The sequence below is a fragment of the Varroa destructor genome, unplaced genomic scaffold (genome assembly GCF_002443255.2).
Source record: "Varroa destructor unplaced genomic scaffold, Vdes_3.0 BEIS01000004.1, whole genome shotgun sequence".
Taxonomy (NCBI): domain Eukaryota; kingdom Metazoa; phylum Arthropoda; class Arachnida; order Mesostigmata; family Varroidae; genus Varroa; species Varroa destructor.
Genome location: NW_019211457.1, coordinates 40,075,692 through 40,094,959, shown reverse-complemented (window position 1 = coordinate 40,094,959; position 19,268 = coordinate 40,075,692). Strand labels below are relative to the sequence as shown.

Genomic DNA, 19,268 nt, shown 5'->3' with positions numbered 1-19,268 from the left:
ATTCTCTATTTTGTCATTTTAGTTACAGTTTTCATAACATCTTTCAGTAATACTTGGCGGTACGTTCTTGTCAAAAGGATGTCATTCTATGCCTCAAGTAACTAATGGACTTAACAATCATAAGCAGATTAGGTTATTATGTACCACCAAGATTTTACACCCTTAGTATTTTCGTTTTATGATTTCGAAAATTCAATCAGATCCGACAATCACAATACAAGCAAATCCTTAAACAGTTCGTATTCACGATGAGCTTATCTGCTTGGTCATGTGAGGCCTCTTTAAATAGTTCAGTATTCACATTTCGACCGACCCCAGTCTACGAGTTCTGCTCGCTTCATCGGTATCTCTTAGCAGCAAAGACTCACCGCACTGAGATTTATGTACGATAAATTCAAGATTGTTGATGTAGATCAGTCATTCGTTCTACCCTGCTGGGAAACACAACATTACGCATTGGTCTCCTCTTTAACAGAAAAGACAACCCTATTCGATGGATTCGACGGTCTACGCCAAGACGACTCGCAGGTAGCACCCTTTTTTCTGCATTTTACAACCTACTAGGAGTCATAAATCCGCCATGATGTGTATGTGAATGAGAAGACTTCAAAGAAGAACTAAGACAGAAAACGGATATTTACCTTACTGCATAGGCTTATTTCTTACCGTTAATGTACCTTAGTGTTAACTACGGAAGCAAGACACTTATAGTCAAGTAGAAGGTAAACTCAACCGATATCCAAATATGCCAATATTGGAGTAGCAACGCATACTTTTTACAGATTCCATACAATGGGCACTAACGCGTACCGGACGTTGACCAGACAAAAAATAATTTTTCATCTTTTTCGAGATTATTCCGAGGTTAATTCATTGGATAACGAAAAACCGGAAAAACTTGCCTCATCGCTTGTCAAGGTATTCTTAGTCGGATTTATTTTCCTCCTATCAACAGTGAATTTGCGCAGATCGTACTCAACGAGATGTTTTCGCACCTGCATATTCAGGTCGAACCAGTTGCCAAACGTAAGCCTGCAGAATTTCGATAAAATATTTTTGACTAACATGTAGAGTTCGAGTGCACGAAACGCACAAAATACTATGTGCAGTCTTTTAGTACTGGCTCAAGTGAATAAACTGGCTTTCATTCTAATTTGTATATATCAAGAGACATAGGAAACACAGTGTTCGGATCCACATTACTTTATCCATTGCTAAGGCAGGTGAGAATATCGAAATTGAACATTAATTGAAAAAAACGAGCGCTTGGCAGACAAATTTCTCAACGTTACCTTTCCAATGATACATCTGGTAGGTTCTTTTAGGCAAAGTGTATGTTTTTTTGACAAAAAACAAAATCGTTTACGTAGAGAATAAAATGAACCTAAAATCTTACATTGCATTATTTGGCAGGAATATAGTATAATTGATTATACTAGACGTCCAGAACGAAAGTGAGTCGAATCAACCTACAAGGCTGTATTGAATAACCGCGCCCACCTACTCGTAACTACTCGTAAAGTATCTCCGGTAAAGTCTTCTCTAAAATGAAGATTCTAGTCCGTTCATATACACACCAAATACTTCATTTATTACACCGTTAAGTAGTAGTTTTGTAGAGCACAACTGTATTCTTACTATCTGTCCATGTTTGTTTCATCTTACAGCTAAGCTGAATGGCTAGTTTATTATATCAATCTGTGTGATTCAACTAAAAGTACATTTGATAAAAAGCCACTTCAATTGCAACCGCAGGTCCACTATCTTCAAGCGGCACAGGTAATTGCTCAAAGTTAGAGTAGACACAGTACATCCGTGATTACTGGGTATTATAAAAAATATTGTTTGAGTAACGAAAGTTATAAACTAGCTATGCTTTTTTTTTTTTTTTAATTTTAAGCGTGAGCGTAGGCTGTAAATTTTCATTGAATTATCTCAGAAATTAAGCAGGAAAAGTGCACGAGCTAGTAAATGTGAGTATTCTAGGTTTTAGCCTCTCTTAGCCTCGAAGGAATATTTAGGAGAAGAATTTCAATGCAAGACAGTCTTTACGCATGTGACATGAGAAAACAAATCAGTGTTTTCGTCAGTCGATCTCTGGACTGTGCTCTATCTATAGTTCAGGGTAGTTACTAAACCCAAAACTGGCTACAAGGTTATTTCAGCTGACCGAAATAGCCGTTTTAACAAAACAAACCGCGAAATGCGTCAATTCAACACTTGTTTAATTGTTTCCCGTTACCGCCAGACGGCTACGGTCGTGCAAATCCTAAAACACTCTATGCGCGAATGAATGCATTTACTTAGTAACAGAGTATTTTTTAAAGTCTATTCGGTGCTGAAGAATTCCATTTAACACGAATTCTACTCCGACCACCGGAACTGCATTTTTCTTACCAAGGGAAGCTATATCGCTGGAACAAGTTACGATAGCAGTGCGCTCAGCAGCCTTAGTTGGTTTTTTGTTCACCACCTGTGTAATATGTAAAAACCTCACTTAGGAAATACAGGTCTGATCTTTCTATGCCTGTGCTTATCCTAAAAACGGGATCAGTGACTCTACAGTCATTTCTAAAGCAGCTACTTGAAGAAAACTTGTAGCCAACTAAATAGGTGTTAGCGATGCGACAATTCATTGATCATTTCGAATTATCTACACCTTTTCTGCCACAGTAAATACATTTCTTAATCAACTTGGCCATTATCAGTCAGTAAATGACTATCTTAAAATAAAACACTTATTTCCTCCTCTATGAGTCAGTTAACACTAACCAACTTCGATGTTCAAACGCTCTCTTAACGCAACGACAACGACAAAATAGTCATAGTTCTATATCCTTAGTTAGAGAATGTAGGGAAGGGGGAGAGACGTAGAATACCTGTCCTTTGGGCTTATTATTTACCTTCGCATTGCAGCCTGAAACCATTTCCTTGATTTGCTCGGGATTAGGAACACAACTTTTCGTAACGAAAAACGTCCATCCGTCGAAGATCTTTTCCTCTGCCGCAACCCGAAGGGTAGCGACCAAATTGAAAGAATATCTCATTTCAGCGGCCTTATCAACTAACATGAACTGTGAAATATCTGCAAGAAAAATTAGCAGGTTATAATAAAGATTCAGAAATTAATTACTTGGAGATCACAATACCTAATTAAACAACTGATTATACCGAACAATAAGGTCACCAAGTCGGTATATAAATATAGCCGTTTGACTCATAGTAATATGACGAACTGGATGAGGTATAGAAAATACAGTGTTACACATGACAAAAAGGAATCATTCACTACAATCGCTAGCAGTCACCGGCTCATTGTGATTTGGCGGGGCCATAACGTATGTCAAACTAATATAGCATAGGCGCACACTTACCAAGAAGTTTTTTTGCTTTGTAAGACTCAGTCACCCAGTTCAGGTTTACGACAGGAACGCCTTTGGCAACGGCATACATCATTTTTACGGTTCGAGTAAATTTTGCGGCCACTACAAGCCCACACTGACTAGGAATGTCAGTGGTCTTTACTGAGAGTTCACTTAGTTTATCCTTTGGCGCGTTATCGATACCTATTCAGGGATAATAACAAAAATGTACTTTGAGTTACCGCAAATACACGCACCAATGGCTATACTAATTATTTCATACAAAGACAATAAACGTATTCTAATACGCTTTCTAATATTTCTTCTGTCAAGTATTAAGCAGGCTAACAGCCGCTACGTATGTATCGATTTATACGTAGTCTCAATAAGGACACGAGATAAAGGAGAATCCTTTTTTGTTCGTTTCGAGTTGTTGCGTGAGGTATAATAACAGTTTACTAACCAGTGAACATTACCCTGAGTTTCGCGGTTCTATTAACACTCAAGGTGCTCCCAGAGCTTGTAGTACTTCCCGCTATAGACATCTCTAATTCAGGATCTGGCAATTCAGGTGTAGAGCGGCTCCTCTTGGACAATAATGAGCTGGAATCCTCGGATAAACGCGCCCGTTTTCCCTTGGCTTCCGAAGAGCGACCACGTATCGGAATGACAGGTTGCCCCTCAGATAAACGATTTCTCTCCTGAAAAATTCCAATCAGCAGCGTAGTAAATTGAACTACATTGATTATTCAGATAACATTGAGATATAGCAATAGGAAATTGAGGTACCATCCTTTTCAAATATTATTGCTCGCGTTCGAACCGTTCCGTGCCGAAATACGACCCAATTTTTCTCAAGTAAATCTACACACCGTCGCTTTCGTTTTTTGCGGAGGCGGATTGGGTTGTTTAAATGTATTTTGGCCTGTGTTTGCAGCATCGGTATTTTCCTCTGTTTCCTGTAGAGGACTGATTTCTTCGCTGAATAGACCCATCGTCAAGTTGGCAGTTGTAGAGGTATGTCCAGAAGCGAGATCCTGTTTGCTTGTCCTTGTACGTGCACGAGTGCCTTGTGCTTTTGGAACAGGTGGACTTCCCTCACATCCACTTGTTGGCGTGCGCTAGAAACAAAGAAACGCGGTTATTCTATCTAAATAAAAAGTGGCTGTCGTTTCAATCAATTCCAAGTTTATATAGCTACTGCCAGTTAACGCAAAGTAAAACATTAAATGTTCCGTACGAACACCGTTATCTTATAAACTCATTACCTACCATATCTATGGTGTCTCTTGCGTAGGGATCGCTTTGACTCAGGGTTGGGTCCTGCTTCGAGCTTGATAAGCTTTTCGTCACGCGCTTTAAACGTGCTTCCGATCTGACGCGAGCTGCTCGTCTATCCAAGCAGCGCACACACAAAAAGATGAATATTAATATGCCAAGAGGTTTAACCAGAATGCTTCAGATTGGCGTACGTCTTTGTCTTAAATCTCTCATTATATCAGTATATGTCATAGTCAAGGATGCCATTAATTTTTTGAAAAAGCATTTTGCTAACCAGTCTCAAACGTGCATTTAGTTTTGGAATATAAAACTCACCTAGATCTCGTCGTGTTTTGCGTACTAGGAGCGCCCTGGGGGGTCTCTTCAATCACGCCAACAGCGCTGCTTTCTAGTACAACAATGGCCTCTTTCAATACAGCATTTTCCTGTTCGTTTTCTGAACCTTCGACTGGGTCCTGCGGTCCGTCCTCAATCGTTTCGGGGACAAAAACTTCTTTTTCGGGAGTCGAATCGATCGGTTTTGTAACCACAGCCGCAGTCAGCGCTTTGCCTTCCCTTCTAGACTTACGCGTCGAAGTCGAGTGCCGTGTAATCATGGGCGAACGTCGTGCAGACGCAACGGTTATAACATCATCATCCGAAGAATAAATAAGTTCCATGGAAGGTCGAGCTGTCATATATTTAGGCGTCGTGGGTGAAGCGTTAGTGTTTATGTTGTCTGGCTCAGACGCACTTGTACTTGTGGAGCCAGTTTTCGCCGTATCCTGATGTTGTTCTGTCATTACAGATTTCGATGATCTGGGTGTTTTAGCAGTAGGTGGAAACACCCGTCGAACATCCTTTGGGATTCTTTTAGGTGTACGACTAACACTATAGAAACGCGCAATATTACGAGCAGCCGATTAGCAATAAAAGAAAAAAAGTAGCATAATTTTGACATTATTAGCATGACTGATTTTAATTATTTAAATCATTTGCTGAAACTTTTTTGTTAATGCAGTAAGCATCTGAGGAAATATACAGAGAGTAATAAAATAGGTGACCGAAATAATCGTTCTTTACGCGATTTAATACACGATATCTGTGTGCCTGAATTCATAAATCGTTTCACATATAGACTCGTAATCATACATACTATCCTTATTAGCCTTCAATTAAATACAGTTCACTGAGAAATAAAAAATGAATAGAAGAAACGCCTTAAGAAACCTACTTTGCAACTTCGCGAGCCGTTTCACCAAGTGCATATCGATTCTGGCTTGGATCAAGAATACTTTCGAAAGGACTTTGGCTATTCAGTTCTTGACTATGGTATAACGATTTTTGGCGGTTGCTATGTCTATGCTTATCGTTTGCTGCAGCAGAACTCGCAGGCTGAGCAGATGTTTCTGCTGCCGGAGTCGATGTCTCGACTACCATGTTAGCGTCTTTCGTAGTTGTTAAATTACTTGAAAGTGTTCCTGCTACCGTAGATACATTAGTTGAATACTCTGATGGCGTAAATTTCGTATCTACAGGAGTTTCTTCAACGGATGATCCAGTAATCAAACCTACGGTAACCTGCTCCAGTGGTGCAGTATCGGAAACAAGGACCACAGTGGCAGATGCAATAACTGTTGACACGATAGGAGTCTTCTGGGGGGAACTGGAGGGTTCAGTCAAAAATGTATTGTGTTGTATTAGTAGGATACCCTATTTGTTAGAAAAATCCAGAGTAAGATAAAATAAGAGTCATTTATTTATCTAAATGTGTATATATATTTGTTGAACGAACTAATTTTAGATATGTTTATCTAAATAACTATAGTAAATCTGATGTTTGCTTGTAGAGTAGTTACCTCACTAATACAGGTCCCGGTACGCGCATATCTGTCACAGCAGCACTACTTGTCTGCAATGGAAATGCACCATTTTTTTCTACGCCGGTGGCCTTCTGCTTCATAGCGTTTTCTGCAGGCATTTTTTTAGAGAATGCTCCAGTGGAAACGTTTCTAGTGGACTTTCTTGTTGCTCTCTCAGCGACCTTAGTTCTGATATCTTTTGACCCTACCGCCTCGCCAACAGTGGGGGAGTTACTTTCGCTAAGTGGATCAGATATGTTAGCGCCCTTCTGAGGTCTCCCGCGCTTTTTCTTTGCGACTGGAGCGCCGTTACTTTCGGACGAGGTTCTGCAAAATTCAATGATGCATGCGTTAAAGTATGGTTTCTAATTAGTCTGGGGTATGTCATTGAAAAAGCTTGGTGCCTTATAAAGCCATTTCTAACCAGGCAAATATGCCCATAGCTGCGCTAAAAAACTATTTGAGTACCTTTTACGAGACCCAACTGGCGTTTCAGGTTCCGTGATAGGAGTGACTTGCTCTATTTGAGAAACGGTTTCCACTTCCGGCGATGAACAGCGACTCCAGCTTGTCGGTATCGGGGTATCATTGTCTAAAAGTTCAACAGGTACATTAAACTGTTGTAAAACGCTCGTCCGTTCACTAGTCAGCTGCCGGCAAAGAAAGCCAAATAATATGTCGTACCTTATACGAAAATAGTTTGTGAAGGCAATACATCTGAACGAACATTAAATCTGAATTTCATCCAGTATTTCAAAATAAAGCCAGAGCAATATATGGCGTACTCCGAACGTACTGAGCAAAAAGATTCAAAAGAAACATTTATCGTATCTACAGGTACATACAGGTAGACAAACATGTATACCCCAATACTTAAGACGATATACAAGGCACGGCCACTTACTAAGTTTTGCTCAAATTTACTAAGTCTACAATAGCAGATAAAGACGAATAATAGTGCGAAAATCACACTAGTATTGAACGCTGACAATATGTAAAATGAGACCGTTAGTAGAATAATGCATGCATCGACTGAACCAATGAAGTTTACGAAAATTAATGCCAGCGAAAGTCTCTAATCCACTGGGTTTACACATATATTCTATCTCTCGCTGGCACATTTGTAAAATTCATGATGATAATCTTCTTTCTGAGGCGCTGGTAGATAATCTCTCACCGCTAGTAAAATCGCTGTTCATTACTATATTGAGAATTGTTATGCCAGGGTAACCTTTCTTTATTAACACATGCCGTACATGTGCGCCTTCGCTTGGCATAAGCCACAGTGTCACAATTAACACAGCTACCTCCGCACAAATCGTTTTGCTGAAAACTATAAACATTCAAAAAATATTTTCAGACACAACCTTATAGTAGAAATATTCTGCCAGATCTCGCCATTTTGTCAACTTATAATTACCTTCAGTAGCACATAAATATGGCTAAAAGGTGAAGGTATCACGAAGAAAATCGCAAAAAAAATATTGGGGCGTCTCGAGTTTTATTAAAAACGATACACTCGGCAATTTTTAAACTTAACCAACCAATGTCATATCCTTCAGGAAAGAGAAAGACAATGATGTTTGTGGTCAAAATATGACCGAAGTAAAATTTTTTGTCAGAAACGACATCGGACGGGAGATGACACGACATCTAAGTTTTGCAAGACAACATGCTACGAGTTAACTTACTACGGGTTGCAGTTTCGGTAACCATTTTGGAGGTGCTCGTTGAATGCTTTAACTTTCTTTTGGCATCGTTCTCACTGTCGTTATTAATTTCCACGAGAGTCGTGAGGCAGTCACGGTATTCCTCGACGATACCGGGTTCATTATCGGCTAGCCACTTTGCCACAGAAACCATTCGTTGGTCATTACCCGTTTTTGCCCGACCCTTATCCTTTCGACCTTTACCTGGTCGTCCTAAAGTATCAAGAAATTGCCAATTGTATCAAGAAATATATTTAACAGGGAGTACTTGGAATTGAAATAAATATCAATCTCACAATCAGCTAAGATGATGCGTGTGCAGAGGGAATGGTAGGATTGACAATGCTTAAATGATTCCATCTCCATCTCTCTAATCACTTAAATGCAGCTGCAATAAAAAGGATTACTAAGACAATTATTGTTATCACAAAATTTGGACGTGAACTAAAGCGCAGCTAACTGGTATAACAGGAACCATTTGTTGGTCACTACATATCGGATTGAGGCGATTCTACCAGTTACATTAGTTAAACCCTTTGTCGAAAACGTATTTTTAGGCAGTGTTATGCAATACATAATACTTTATCGCCGCCTAGTTTTATTGATTTCATGAAACTGAGATGACCGATACCATGAGTTCATGACACGTGCGCATATTGTATATGGCCTACGAAATATATACCATATTCCAGAGACCGTACATGTGTATCGATTATATTCTCAGAGAATGCATATCACACTGTGCACATGTTAGCCATTTCCAAATCTGTCTGTGAATTCAGATTACATATTCTGTGGAGACAAAAATCTAATGCGATGCTTAGAAATTAAGCTTAATTAGATAAGAAACCTACTGTCATTGAGGAGTCCTTCAGTCCGTAGGTCCTCTTTAGCCTGTTCCCATGCACTTTTCCTGTTCTTGAGCTTTTCAAGGCGTTCCAACATTGTCGCCGCACTGATGTCTACCTCTTCGCTGGCAGAAGATGGTGCTTCGTCGACATCTTTATCGCAAGTATTGACGCCTGGTGCTTGTAACTCGAACAGATTCGACTGAACATTTTCATTAGGAACTTTTGCACCGATAGATGAACTTGTATTTGGACCACATTTAGGACCATCCTCAATCTGCTCATCGTTATCTTTGTTTAACGACTCACTAAGTATTGTCAACTTCAACGATTCCTGCGTATCAACAGAGAGTCTCGATCCTCTGTTGAACACCGCAGCCTTTAATGCCGAATCTTCCTTCTTCTGTGAAGGTGATGAGCGCTGATGTGCGGAAAAAGAAAAGAACGACATATATGTAAAGATTAGAAAAAACGATTTCTACATAGGCTATCTATAGCGAAGACCAGTGAAACGAAAGTATCGGACAGTAGAAACCAGAAAGCCGATTCAAGCTAAGTATCAAAAATGGGTTAGCTTGTACTCAAACGCATGGTACAAGTTGGAACTCTAGACGATATTATATGAGCGTAGCTGAGTTGAATTATTATGAGTTGAGAAATGACACTGTGGCACATGACATGCACTAGTCCTGGCGCTTGCATTAATGTCGGAAAATTATAACTTAAGAGAAGAACTTTCGGCTAATCTAGACGCGACAACGGAGCTGGTACAAGGATGATTTTTGCGCTTTCTCTGTGTAATAATTACGTAAGAACAAAAGCGTTCTATTCTCAAGGTGATAATAGTTGTTTTGTGCAACCGCTGTTGTTTTCTTACTTTGCTGGTTGCATCGTTTTCTTTCTCCTGCAGGGATTTTTCATTTTTTCCATCAAAATTTTGATGAGAATTCCCGTCCAAATCCGCCACCCTCTGTTCCTCTGTGCTTGGAACTTCAACCTCCTTTTCGTCACCACCTGAAGTTTCTCGAATCCAAGTACCAACCTGTGAATCATCGGCTAACTGTGTCCGACAAAGTTTTCTATGCGGAGACAAATCGCTCTGTGTGATCTCGGTAACTTCGCCTGCACAAAAAACCAAGTGACCATCACATTACCTATCATATGAAACCGTAACCAGGTGTAATGATGTCTCGCTCTTCGCTCAAAGTAAATTACTATAGAAAAATTTGATTATAAAACTGCCATAGCAAGAGTAATTAATGTGTCTTACCATGGTGTCATGACTAGTGGATATTAATTAGAATATAATGTATGCCCTCGTCCTTAATCAATAAGCAAAGTACAGCTATGTAAATGTTTTATGGATCTCGTCCTATTTTATTGGAGTTGAAAAACATATACTGATTAATTCTAACATATAAATATTACTTGTGTTAGGTAATAGTTGAATACACCTATAATCATTCTTAAAAGCATGCCAAAGCATTAAAGAAATGCCTTAATTGTAGCATGGAAATATCAGACATCTTTCTGGCCCCGGTACTCTATATTGCATAAAGGACCCGGAGAGAATGGCTAGCTGCACTGACCCTGGGGTGACGATAAAATTCAGTAGAAGTGGAGTTAGCGACTGGCTTTCGTTCTTCAATAAAGACGGCAGCGAGTCTTACTACCGTCACGATCTGTATAATGTATTAAATAATTTCATGAATTAACCTGAGTTTCTCCAAATATGAAGTTGAAAATTATAAAAATTGAAAATCATATAATGAATTATAAACGTCAGTTACCATCTTTATTAACCAAAACGCTGTCATGTTGCAGAGCAGACGAATCATTGCTGTTTCCCGCGACCTTCTCTGGAACTACTGTTGGCTCTCGCTCTGTGGCTTCGACAATGCCATCTATTTCGGGTGATAATACTTCATGTGAATCATCGGCCGAAGCGATCGGTATCTTTAGCTGTACGCTTTTTGTTGTTGCGAGGACACCTGTCTCAGGAACGGTAGAATGTTCTTGACGAGACAACTCCTCTTCCTGAAGATTTTCTTGGGGTTTTACCTCAAGCATTGAAATTGTTTTAGGTACCGCGGAGGAATTACGCTGCTCATTTGACTCTACCGCGAGCTATGGAAGCAAACCGCCGCACAGGTTATTATCTTCTTCGTTCGATACTTCACATCTAGGTATTTCTGGTATAGCGTATGCGCGTCTTTAAAAACTCGTTATGCGTGATTTTTGTGTTTGTATTCTAATAGCCGTATGCCATATCTGCCCATTCAGTTTGTTAATGTTGCTTATTTCAACTCTTATTTTATACATTAAGAAAAGAACTACATTATGAAATAAACTAAAAAAAAGCTGCGGCCGTCAAGCCTAAAGAACCACCTAGCCACGCGAACCTGACTGTTGAGATCTGGCAATTCCCTTTTGCCTAGGGTTTTTTTTTCGGGCTTTTTCTCTTCTTCATCACTGACATTTGAGTCCTCCGAGCTAAAATAGACAAGCCGCTTCTTAACAAACTTCTTGGCGGCTCCAACCTTTGCTTTGCGATGACTGCTTGTCGAACCTCTACCAACGAAGGAGTCGTCACTGCCTGATTCTTCACTGTCGCTGGGTTCAACGCGTACCGCCTGATAATAGAACTAACCTGATGTATCAGTTTGCATATTGACGACCAACAACAACAACAGCAAGTAATGCGTGATACACCTTTTTTTATCTGAGATTTTGTCCAGAGAGCCTTATGCATACCTCTTCACAAAATGTGTCGTATTCCTCCGCTTACATGGATAATATCAGATACAAGCAATCAAAAATGTGTGAAATCTGACAGTATATTAAGATGTTGCTCGAACAACTCTTCTAACAAGCTAGACTACCATGTAGAAATAGTACTGGCCATATAGAAATAAACATGTCATAAATTAATTATAGTTACACATACATAAGTTCACCATCGACTTAGTGTTTGATCGAGCGTTGAGGAGTTACACAAATTAACTCTGTTTACTAGAAATCAAATAGACGTTTTGAATAATCCTCGGGTCAACGAGGTTAAGGCATCGACCTAATTAGTAGGTAGTAGTGTCTGTGTACGTGCAGAATTGAAAATTCTGTACTCAGTATGAGTAAGCATTGTAATACGGAATGGCATTGTAGTGCAAGGTAGTTCTCTACAAGGTAGATATAGCACTGACCTGCAAAGAGGATGGTAGTGGCCTTTGTGAGAGTCGTCTTTGAGACAAGTTGCGTGTCTTCGATTGCTCGCCGATGTCAGCCGTCATTTCAACAACAACAGACGTGTCTTCTTCATGCGGCGTTTCTGCCATGGAGATCGGCTCCAGAACTGCGTAGGATTTTTCTTTCATACCACTAGCACTGAAAATCAAAAAAGACCAGTCACAATGTTTTAACGATGGTTCAATCGAACCTGAAATTTATAGTCCGTAATAATTTTGATGGTTTAGTTCTTACATTTGAGAGAAGATAAGTTTCAAAGTTGAACTACACTTCGATTAGCTAACCTGGTCAGATTATCCGCTTCCTCTGCCGCAAAGGCTTCATCATCTGTGGTATCAATGATCTCCTCATCGCTAGCGCTCCCTGTCGCTGCTGGTTTTAGAATCGACCCGTCTTGCTGAGTGGCTGGCACCGCAACCCAGAATGAATTCTGATTCTGGGGCTCTGTAGCGATAATGATTTCAGGAGATGAACTCCCGTATAAACCTATTTAAGAATTTGTTAAGTTAGTTATGAATTATCATGATGATGATTAAAAACGCGATAAGTTACTGCTTCTACACAGTCGGAAAAGTAAGCTTTAAGTTGGATTAGTCGTAAATCTACGAGTAGAAATAGGTTTTAAAGCAAAAAAGCATCTTGATAGCTTAGCCAGATTCCGCTTCAAGCGTAAGGCCACTTTTGCTAACTGTTAGTCTACGACTTCTTATCTTCTTTTGTCACTTCCCATACCCTGTATGGTTCTAGTACTAAAATAGTCAAAGTATACTTAGTTCAACGCCAATGGAATATTTGAACCCCGCTAACAAGAAGAAGATATACATATATTATCAATGTAGTCGATATGGTTTGGTTTATCGTTGTTGTTCACTAGTAGTACCCATCTAATGGACAAGTTTTTTTTATACCTTAAACGCGTGTCTTATTCTTTTTTTAATTTAAATTCAACGATTCTATACCGGGAATAGCGGCATTGAGTTGAATGTCATCTTCACATTGTGATGCTTCCACTTTTTTAGGGCTCTCCAGGGTAACAGCATGCGAGACGCAATTGTTGTTCTCAGAAGCGTAAGTCGAAGTTTCAGTGGGTCGATGGACGTCTACTGCGAAACTATCCGTAAATTGGTTATTTCTGTAAAAAGCCAATTTTATAGATAGCAAAACAAAAATGTTTTTATATAGCGTACTAATAAACCATTTAATTTTATTTTATAATCGCAGGGCTTTTTGCTGCCTTTACGTACTTTCCAAGATATAGCTTTCTTCGGCAACGACAAAAAATTATACACTTAACTGCGATTAACGCAACATATTGAACCCATGAAGTTCAGCTGAATGTGTGATCTTCAAGTAAGGTGATTGCAAAGAAGAAGCACAGGAAGTAATAACACGATAGTCTTCTCACTTCTCCGGTACTAAGGACTTAATCCAAAAGGTACGTCGTTCGATACTTTGGCAATTTCTGCTCCAGAAGTTATTAGTTCAGAAAGCCAATCATATTTTATCTTCTCTCCTATCTAATGGCGATATCGTGTAAAATTCTAGCCATCTTCTTTGCAGTAGTGCTTACTTGACTATACTTGATGCGACCTTTCACCCGAGGGTCGGAAATTTATTTGAAACTTAGTTGAAGATTATAAACAATTATAAACAAAATTATAGAAAAACGAATAGAAAATTATAAACAGAATGTATAAGCCTATTAAAAATGGCACCTCTGTAGATAGCTAAATCTTAGGCCAGTATCCCTACAGTTACCTATAATTTAAACAGCTTTAGTATATATTTCAAACACTGGTACAATTTATGAAGTATATTTATGTGGCGTATTTGCGACAAGCTTTCGAATGTAACCCTTGTTATGATAATACGACAGTCGCTGAAAGTACATTTCAGTAACCATACACTGTATTAAACAACGACTGAAATACTTCAAAACACTCTTAACTGGAACAAATACAGTCCACTTCTATCTGCATAATCTTTCATCGTGTACCGTACTTTCTACAACCATCTCCATTCAATTGGAGATTTAACCGCGTGATTATCAATAACCAAGTAGCAAGCGCTGATCTTTCTTCACTCTGGATAGATCACACGCTTGTTCAATCGCGTTAGCTCTATTCACTCCGTTATATGTGCTACTCAAGTCAACGAGCTTACCGGCCCTTCGTGCTTAAAGACGCAGAAGACTCCTTTTCTTCTTCCGTAGTGGCACTAATTATTTGGTGCTCACCGACTCTCAACTCAGCCGTTAACACGTTTCTGTCCTTTTCTTCACAGTTCCCATTCTGAAATCGCACTACAACCTGCGCGTCCAATGATGGTAGTTCAAGTAGTAGAGTAGATGGCCGATCACTTGTAATAGTAACTTCGAATTTCTTCATTCTGAATAAAGTTGTTTAGTCTAACATTTTAGTAAAATTCACACTCTTAAGTATCTCGTATCCAGTTATCAACTCATTAGAATTAACACTCTAACAGAAGATGAAGAAAACAAAGCACAGTCTGCCTAACTGTTAACCGAAAAATCTCTAGCTTACGAGCTATTTCACAACTGGTGGCTTTCGCGCCTCTCTGTAATATGAATGAACGCATTGTCCAGGCAGACGTTCCTAGGCGGGCGAACAATACAGCACGTACGCGCTAAACGACACAACGTTTAAGAAGTATGAATTTTTTTGAAGAAGTATGAATCGTTTCGTGCGACGTGCGGTTTTTGTACAGTCCATAAAGGAGAATACAATCGTTAGCTGTAAAATTCTATGTCAGGAATGTCTTGCACCAGGTCTTCAACCGTTTGGAAACTGGGTGATGGTGTTTGATTTAAATTTTAACTAACACCATACACCTCCTGCGGCAACAGTATTAATCTATATCTATATGACCTCATCATCGTTCTGCTTTATTCAGTATGTGGTACTCCGCAATATTTTGCTTAATATTTTAATTATTAATAATTTAAATCATAAAGTTAATTTACGTTAAAAAGGGAATGATAACATTTAGCTATTTTTGAATAACTCTGTAAGACAACAAGACGAGGATTCAGATCCGAAAACAAGAAGATTTATTGCTCGTTTCTGCGAAAATAGATTTGTACGATACGTTAAATATACTGGCGGTCTATCGATACAGCTATCGAACTACTGTCTTCCTCCATGATTCTCAATCGAAAATTTCGTTCTTCAAAGATATACTGAAGTTGTCCAATTGCATTGCTGCCCTGTAATGTCTCCAATTACTACTACAGGTATTTATGACATGTGTGGCGACGAAGATAATATTTTTAGCATTTTTTTGAATGTATAAAGGCGCTTCGATACACTTGATCATACTAGAGATTTATAAGTCACGTCCACAGGAATATCAATATTTTGGAAACAAGCTAATAAGAAAATGATAACAAAAACAAGCACGTTTTACAGTTTATTCTTTTCTATACAGCCGGAACAAGACTACTGATTGGATGCTCTTTAAATTCCTAAATAAATCATTTACTGGGAGTGTTAATGGGATACATAGAAAATAACAAAAAAATCTTAAATAAACAATACCGGTTTACCGGAATTTTCTTAATCTACTGATTTGCTTTTAAAGCAGCCAGAAGACAGCGTACGCTTCACGTTGGTTTAGTTCCCGAGAATTCGAAACGTCCCTATTGACATGCGAAGACGCTGAGTTGCTTGAAGAGGGCTCAGGATAAAGTCCCTCTAATGTCTTTCATTTCTTCTGGAGTTCATTATCAAATTATGTAAAATACCCTCTTCTAAAAGCACAAATCGAATTTACAGGACAGATTTGTAGAGGGGCGTATGCTCCGACGAAGCGAAACGAATTTCGATATCGTCATCAAAATGGTCTACTAATGGGTAGGTGTCCAGCTCTAGAACAACCTTGTTGAATTCGCGAATGAAGCTGAAAAAGTACGTGACGAACATGGCTACCGTTATCCATTCGGAGACCGCTGCAGCCATGAACCACGAGAACGCCTGAAAAAACATCTAACGATTAATAAAAGGCTAAAACAGGTAACACTTACAAATAAATTCAAGGTTACTAGATCTACCAGTTATTGATATAGCGCATAATCGCTCAAGGAAATGCAATTATTAGCTAAGAAGTTCCGAGATAGTCAGTTCGAAATATACACAATATATGGCAGTGGAACGGACATGTACCGGATCTCCTGGTAAGCGCATGTCATCCGGCTTTGTAATGCCCGATTCCAACCATAACCTTTTTGCAGTTACTTGGCAGATAGTGGCTGTAACCAGTACGAAAAAAACTTCATCAATTTTAGGTGCTAACGTAAAGGCAAGCGCGTATTCACCATTGTTTTTAAACATGAGCATTTTTTCGAAGTGCTTCTAAGTCTATTCTCATCTGTGTTCGTTAACAGGTACGACACAATGCCCGTCACTCTACGCGTTCATGCTTGTGATACTATTGTACAATCCAACCTGACATACAATTAGGAATCGACTCAATTGATGTGAAATAGAGAAAAACATGAACGTAACGAATTGTAACTCACTCGTAATCGCAGTAGTGACTGCTATTGTTGTAATTACCGCACGCACTGCTACTATGACCTTTCCGTTATGCCAAGGGTACATCCAAGCCGACAGGATACTCTGCATTAAGCAGTAGACCACGCCCAGAAGGAACATTGTTGTGGCTCCGAAATCATGTATGCCGTTGCTTGATGTCAGCTAAGCAGGAGAGTCATAACGCAGAAACAAGCAGCGCTTTCGATAAAATCAGCTGAAGCTTGTATCTATCGCGAGTAGCCTCATTTACTCATAAAGGTGATAACTTGCGACGACGATCTCCTCCTACACATTCATATATATCAGTCAACCAATCGGTCAATCAATGTCTGAATTACGGCCTAATGACCTTTGCTGAGCATACTGACTAATGTCGTTCACACTTACAGGTCAGGCATCACTTACTGGATAAGCCGCGACAATGGCAAGTCCAAAAATGCACAGAAATCCCACAGCAAGTGCGCAGAAGTTCAGCCATCCACCTTGGTTAAATCGCAATAGTTGACGGACGATAGAGTAACGGAGGACCATTGTTACAGCCGACCAGATGCACGACACCAAAATCATTAGTGAGAAGAATCCACTTTGTGGTGGATCCGCTCCCGTCTCGCTAGAATTAGAAGCCCGAAAAAAAATCAATTACGTGCTTAGAACGGTTCACAGACTACGGGAAAGTCAGCGTCCATAGAGCACGTTTGTCGCGAGTGGATCAAGTCTTCAGTACCAAACATGGTAGAGTTACAGGAGATGAAATATAGCCAAAGTGACGTTGGAAGCAGTTGCTGCCACAGAGCAAAACATATACTAGCGTGGTTATTCGCTTACATACACTCACATACACAAGCGCTTTCACGGTATGAAAAAGGCTTACGGCGATTCACCAAGCTGGCTTGAAATGGGCCAAAGTTGGGGCTATATGGGCCATTAATTATTCTGTGTAAAAAAACTCGGTTAATAGAGGAAGCAAAATAGAGCAAATTGAGAAAGCGCCGTATCTGACCGGACGATGCCTCGTAATAATTTAGTGATAAGTTTGGTAGGTCAAAGTTGCTTTTTCCATACGTGTTTGTGAGGTTCCGCAAGGCAGCGTAAATAGTTTATTGAATAATTCGAAATCTAGCACATTCAGAGATTTTGTTGAATTCGGAAAGCGAAAAGAACTATAGCAATATTCACACCGTGTCCTAAAGGCAACTTGGTCCCGCTGAAACCAGTACAATTATCGTGATGATATATAATTTGGATGTAAAGGATTCTCTATGTCTAGCCGTGGTTTATAATCAAAATAATTTGAAATATAATATATTTGTTGGTAATGTTGCTTAGCTCCGAGGTACGAGGGAGAATAGGATCGTCGCGATTCCTTCTAAAAACAACACATGGCAATATTGCAAATGAAATACTCAGCTGGAAAATATAGCTTTAGCGAAGGATATTTAGGAAGCCGAATTTTAGATCCATGGGCGGTGTGAGAGTGCTAAACATTTGATGTTGCTCCGATCTGAAGCAAACATTTCCTTGTCAGAAGCACATATATATATATATATATATATATATATAGTGGTCTTCAAGGATCGTTTACTTGCCTGATGAACGGAGCAAATACGGTAACATCTTCGGAAAGAACGGCCCATACAAAGGAAACGAGCGCGGCCGTTGCGATGCAAACACCCAACCCTGCCGGTATCCACCCAACTCCTGTAACCCACTTATGGAAGTTGGTTACGATATCCAAGCAGCCGACTGTATAAAGGCGTACTCGGCGAATTGCAGAACTAATGCTAGATCTTAATGAGCTAATAAAAGGATTACTTTTTTTGTTTAAATACCCATTGAGCTATCGTTTGGAGCATTAAGGCCTTAAGACCTGTTTTTTTTTCGCTTACATAAACAGCCTCGTTTATCCAGCCTGTTTATGCATCTGAAAAAACCTTTAGAGAAATGTTTTTCACAATCGGCATAAACGACTCACCGATAAATTTCACAGGGTTATTAGTTCTGGTATACGCCATGCCATGCATTTGTGGATTGTTAGAGATGAACGCTGATGTACACTTCTGCCGTAAGTCTATCAAGCGATATCTCTGGCCTTTTTCGGCAGGTCGCCAGCAAAAGAATCAGAGACAGACGTGTTTGCTGTTCATCTTGGATCCACAGCTGTTTTACGTTTGGCTTCGGGTTATCTGCAAGTAAATAAATCACAGCGAGATTTCTATTTGCTTGCAAATGTTGTTTGTGCCTGGCTCATCATACATATCGAATTTACCATAAAAAGTCAGACTTCACTTGGTTCGGGTGTGCAGATCTTTCTTGTTATTATTACTTATTAGAGATTAATGTAAATTGTTAGCTATAAATTTGCTAGTTGTTGGAGTAAACTTTCAATGCTAACGTTATGTTAAAGCGACCGAATTGAGGTCTCCGTAAAACG

At 39.4% G+C, this 19,268-nt stretch overlaps 2 protein-coding genes across 4 annotated transcripts; both read right to left on the bottom strand.

The window, feature by feature from the left end:
* Positions 1-1,564: 1,564 nt before the first annotated feature.
* On the bottom strand, positions 1,565-14,857 carry LOC111250028 (uncharacterized). Of its 3 annotated transcripts, none has more exons than XM_022804626.2 (19): positions 14,448-14,857; positions 13,244-13,416; positions 12,569-12,770; positions 12,242-12,422; positions 11,444-11,674; positions 10,832-11,168; positions 9,919-10,163; positions 9,048-9,462; positions 8,176-8,406; positions 6,953-7,076; positions 6,482-6,811; positions 5,857-6,288; positions 4,959-5,513; positions 4,635-4,755; positions 4,235-4,483; positions 3,826-4,063; positions 3,375-3,566; positions 2,904-3,085; positions 1,565-2,473 (listed from the first exon to the last, which is right to left on the bottom strand). In XM_022804626.2, exons 1-19 carry the CDS (start codon positions 14,669-14,671, stop codon positions 2,300-2,302), a joined length of 4,836 nt encoding a protein of 1,611 aa, XP_022660361.1. In that variant the 5' UTR covers positions 14,672-14,857; the 3' UTR covers positions 1,565-2,299. The 3 variants fall into 3 exon arrangements, with proteins under 3 accessions (XP_022660361.1, XP_086844321.1, XP_022660362.1); XM_086988195.1 differs by having other exon boundaries at positions 9,919-10,055; XM_022804627.2 differs by lacking the exon at positions 8,176-8,406.
* Positions 14,858-15,700: 843 nt separating this feature from the next.
* Positions 15,701-18,952, bottom strand: LOC111249943 (DNA damage-regulated autophagy modulator protein 1-like). Its single transcript, XM_022804425.2, has 6 exons — positions 18,810-18,952; positions 18,424-18,535; positions 17,243-17,447; positions 16,822-16,999; positions 16,466-16,551; positions 15,701-16,276 (listed from the first exon to the last, which is right to left on the bottom strand). The coding sequence occupies exons 1-6, from the start codon at positions 18,856-18,858 to the stop codon at positions 16,073-16,075; spliced, it is 834 nt and encodes a 277-aa protein (XP_022660160.1). The 5' UTR covers positions 18,859-18,952; the 3' UTR covers positions 15,701-16,072.
* Positions 18,953-19,268: the final 316 nt, after the last annotated feature.

Excerpts from the sequence above, each read along its gene's own strand:
- LOC111250028 (XM_022804626.2), bottom strand. The coding sequence starts at position 14,671 with ATGAAGAAATTCGAAGTTACTATTACAAGTGATCGGCCATCTACTCTA. Across the intron at positions 13,417-14,447 it reads TCTTTAAGCACGAAGGGCCG|AAATAACCAATTTACGGATA; the intron begins GTAAGCTCGTTG and ends GGCTTTTTACAG. Across the intron at positions 4,756-4,958 it reads CAAAACACGACGAGATCTAG|ACGAGCAGCTCGCGTCAGAT; the intron begins GTGAGTTTTATA and ends CTGCTTGGATAG.
- LOC111249943 (XM_022804425.2), bottom strand. The coding sequence starts at position 18,858 with ATGCATGGCATGGCGTATACCAGAACTAATAACCCTGTGAAATTTATC. Across the intron at positions 17,448-18,423 it reads GTATTTGCTCCGTTCATCAG|CGAGACGGGAGCGGATCCAC; the intron begins GCAAGTAAACGA and ends TTCTAATTCTAG. Across the intron at positions 17,000-17,242 it reads CCATTGTCGCGGCTTATCCA|CTGACATCAAGCAACGGCAT; the intron begins GTAAGTGATGCC and ends TCTCCTGCTTAG.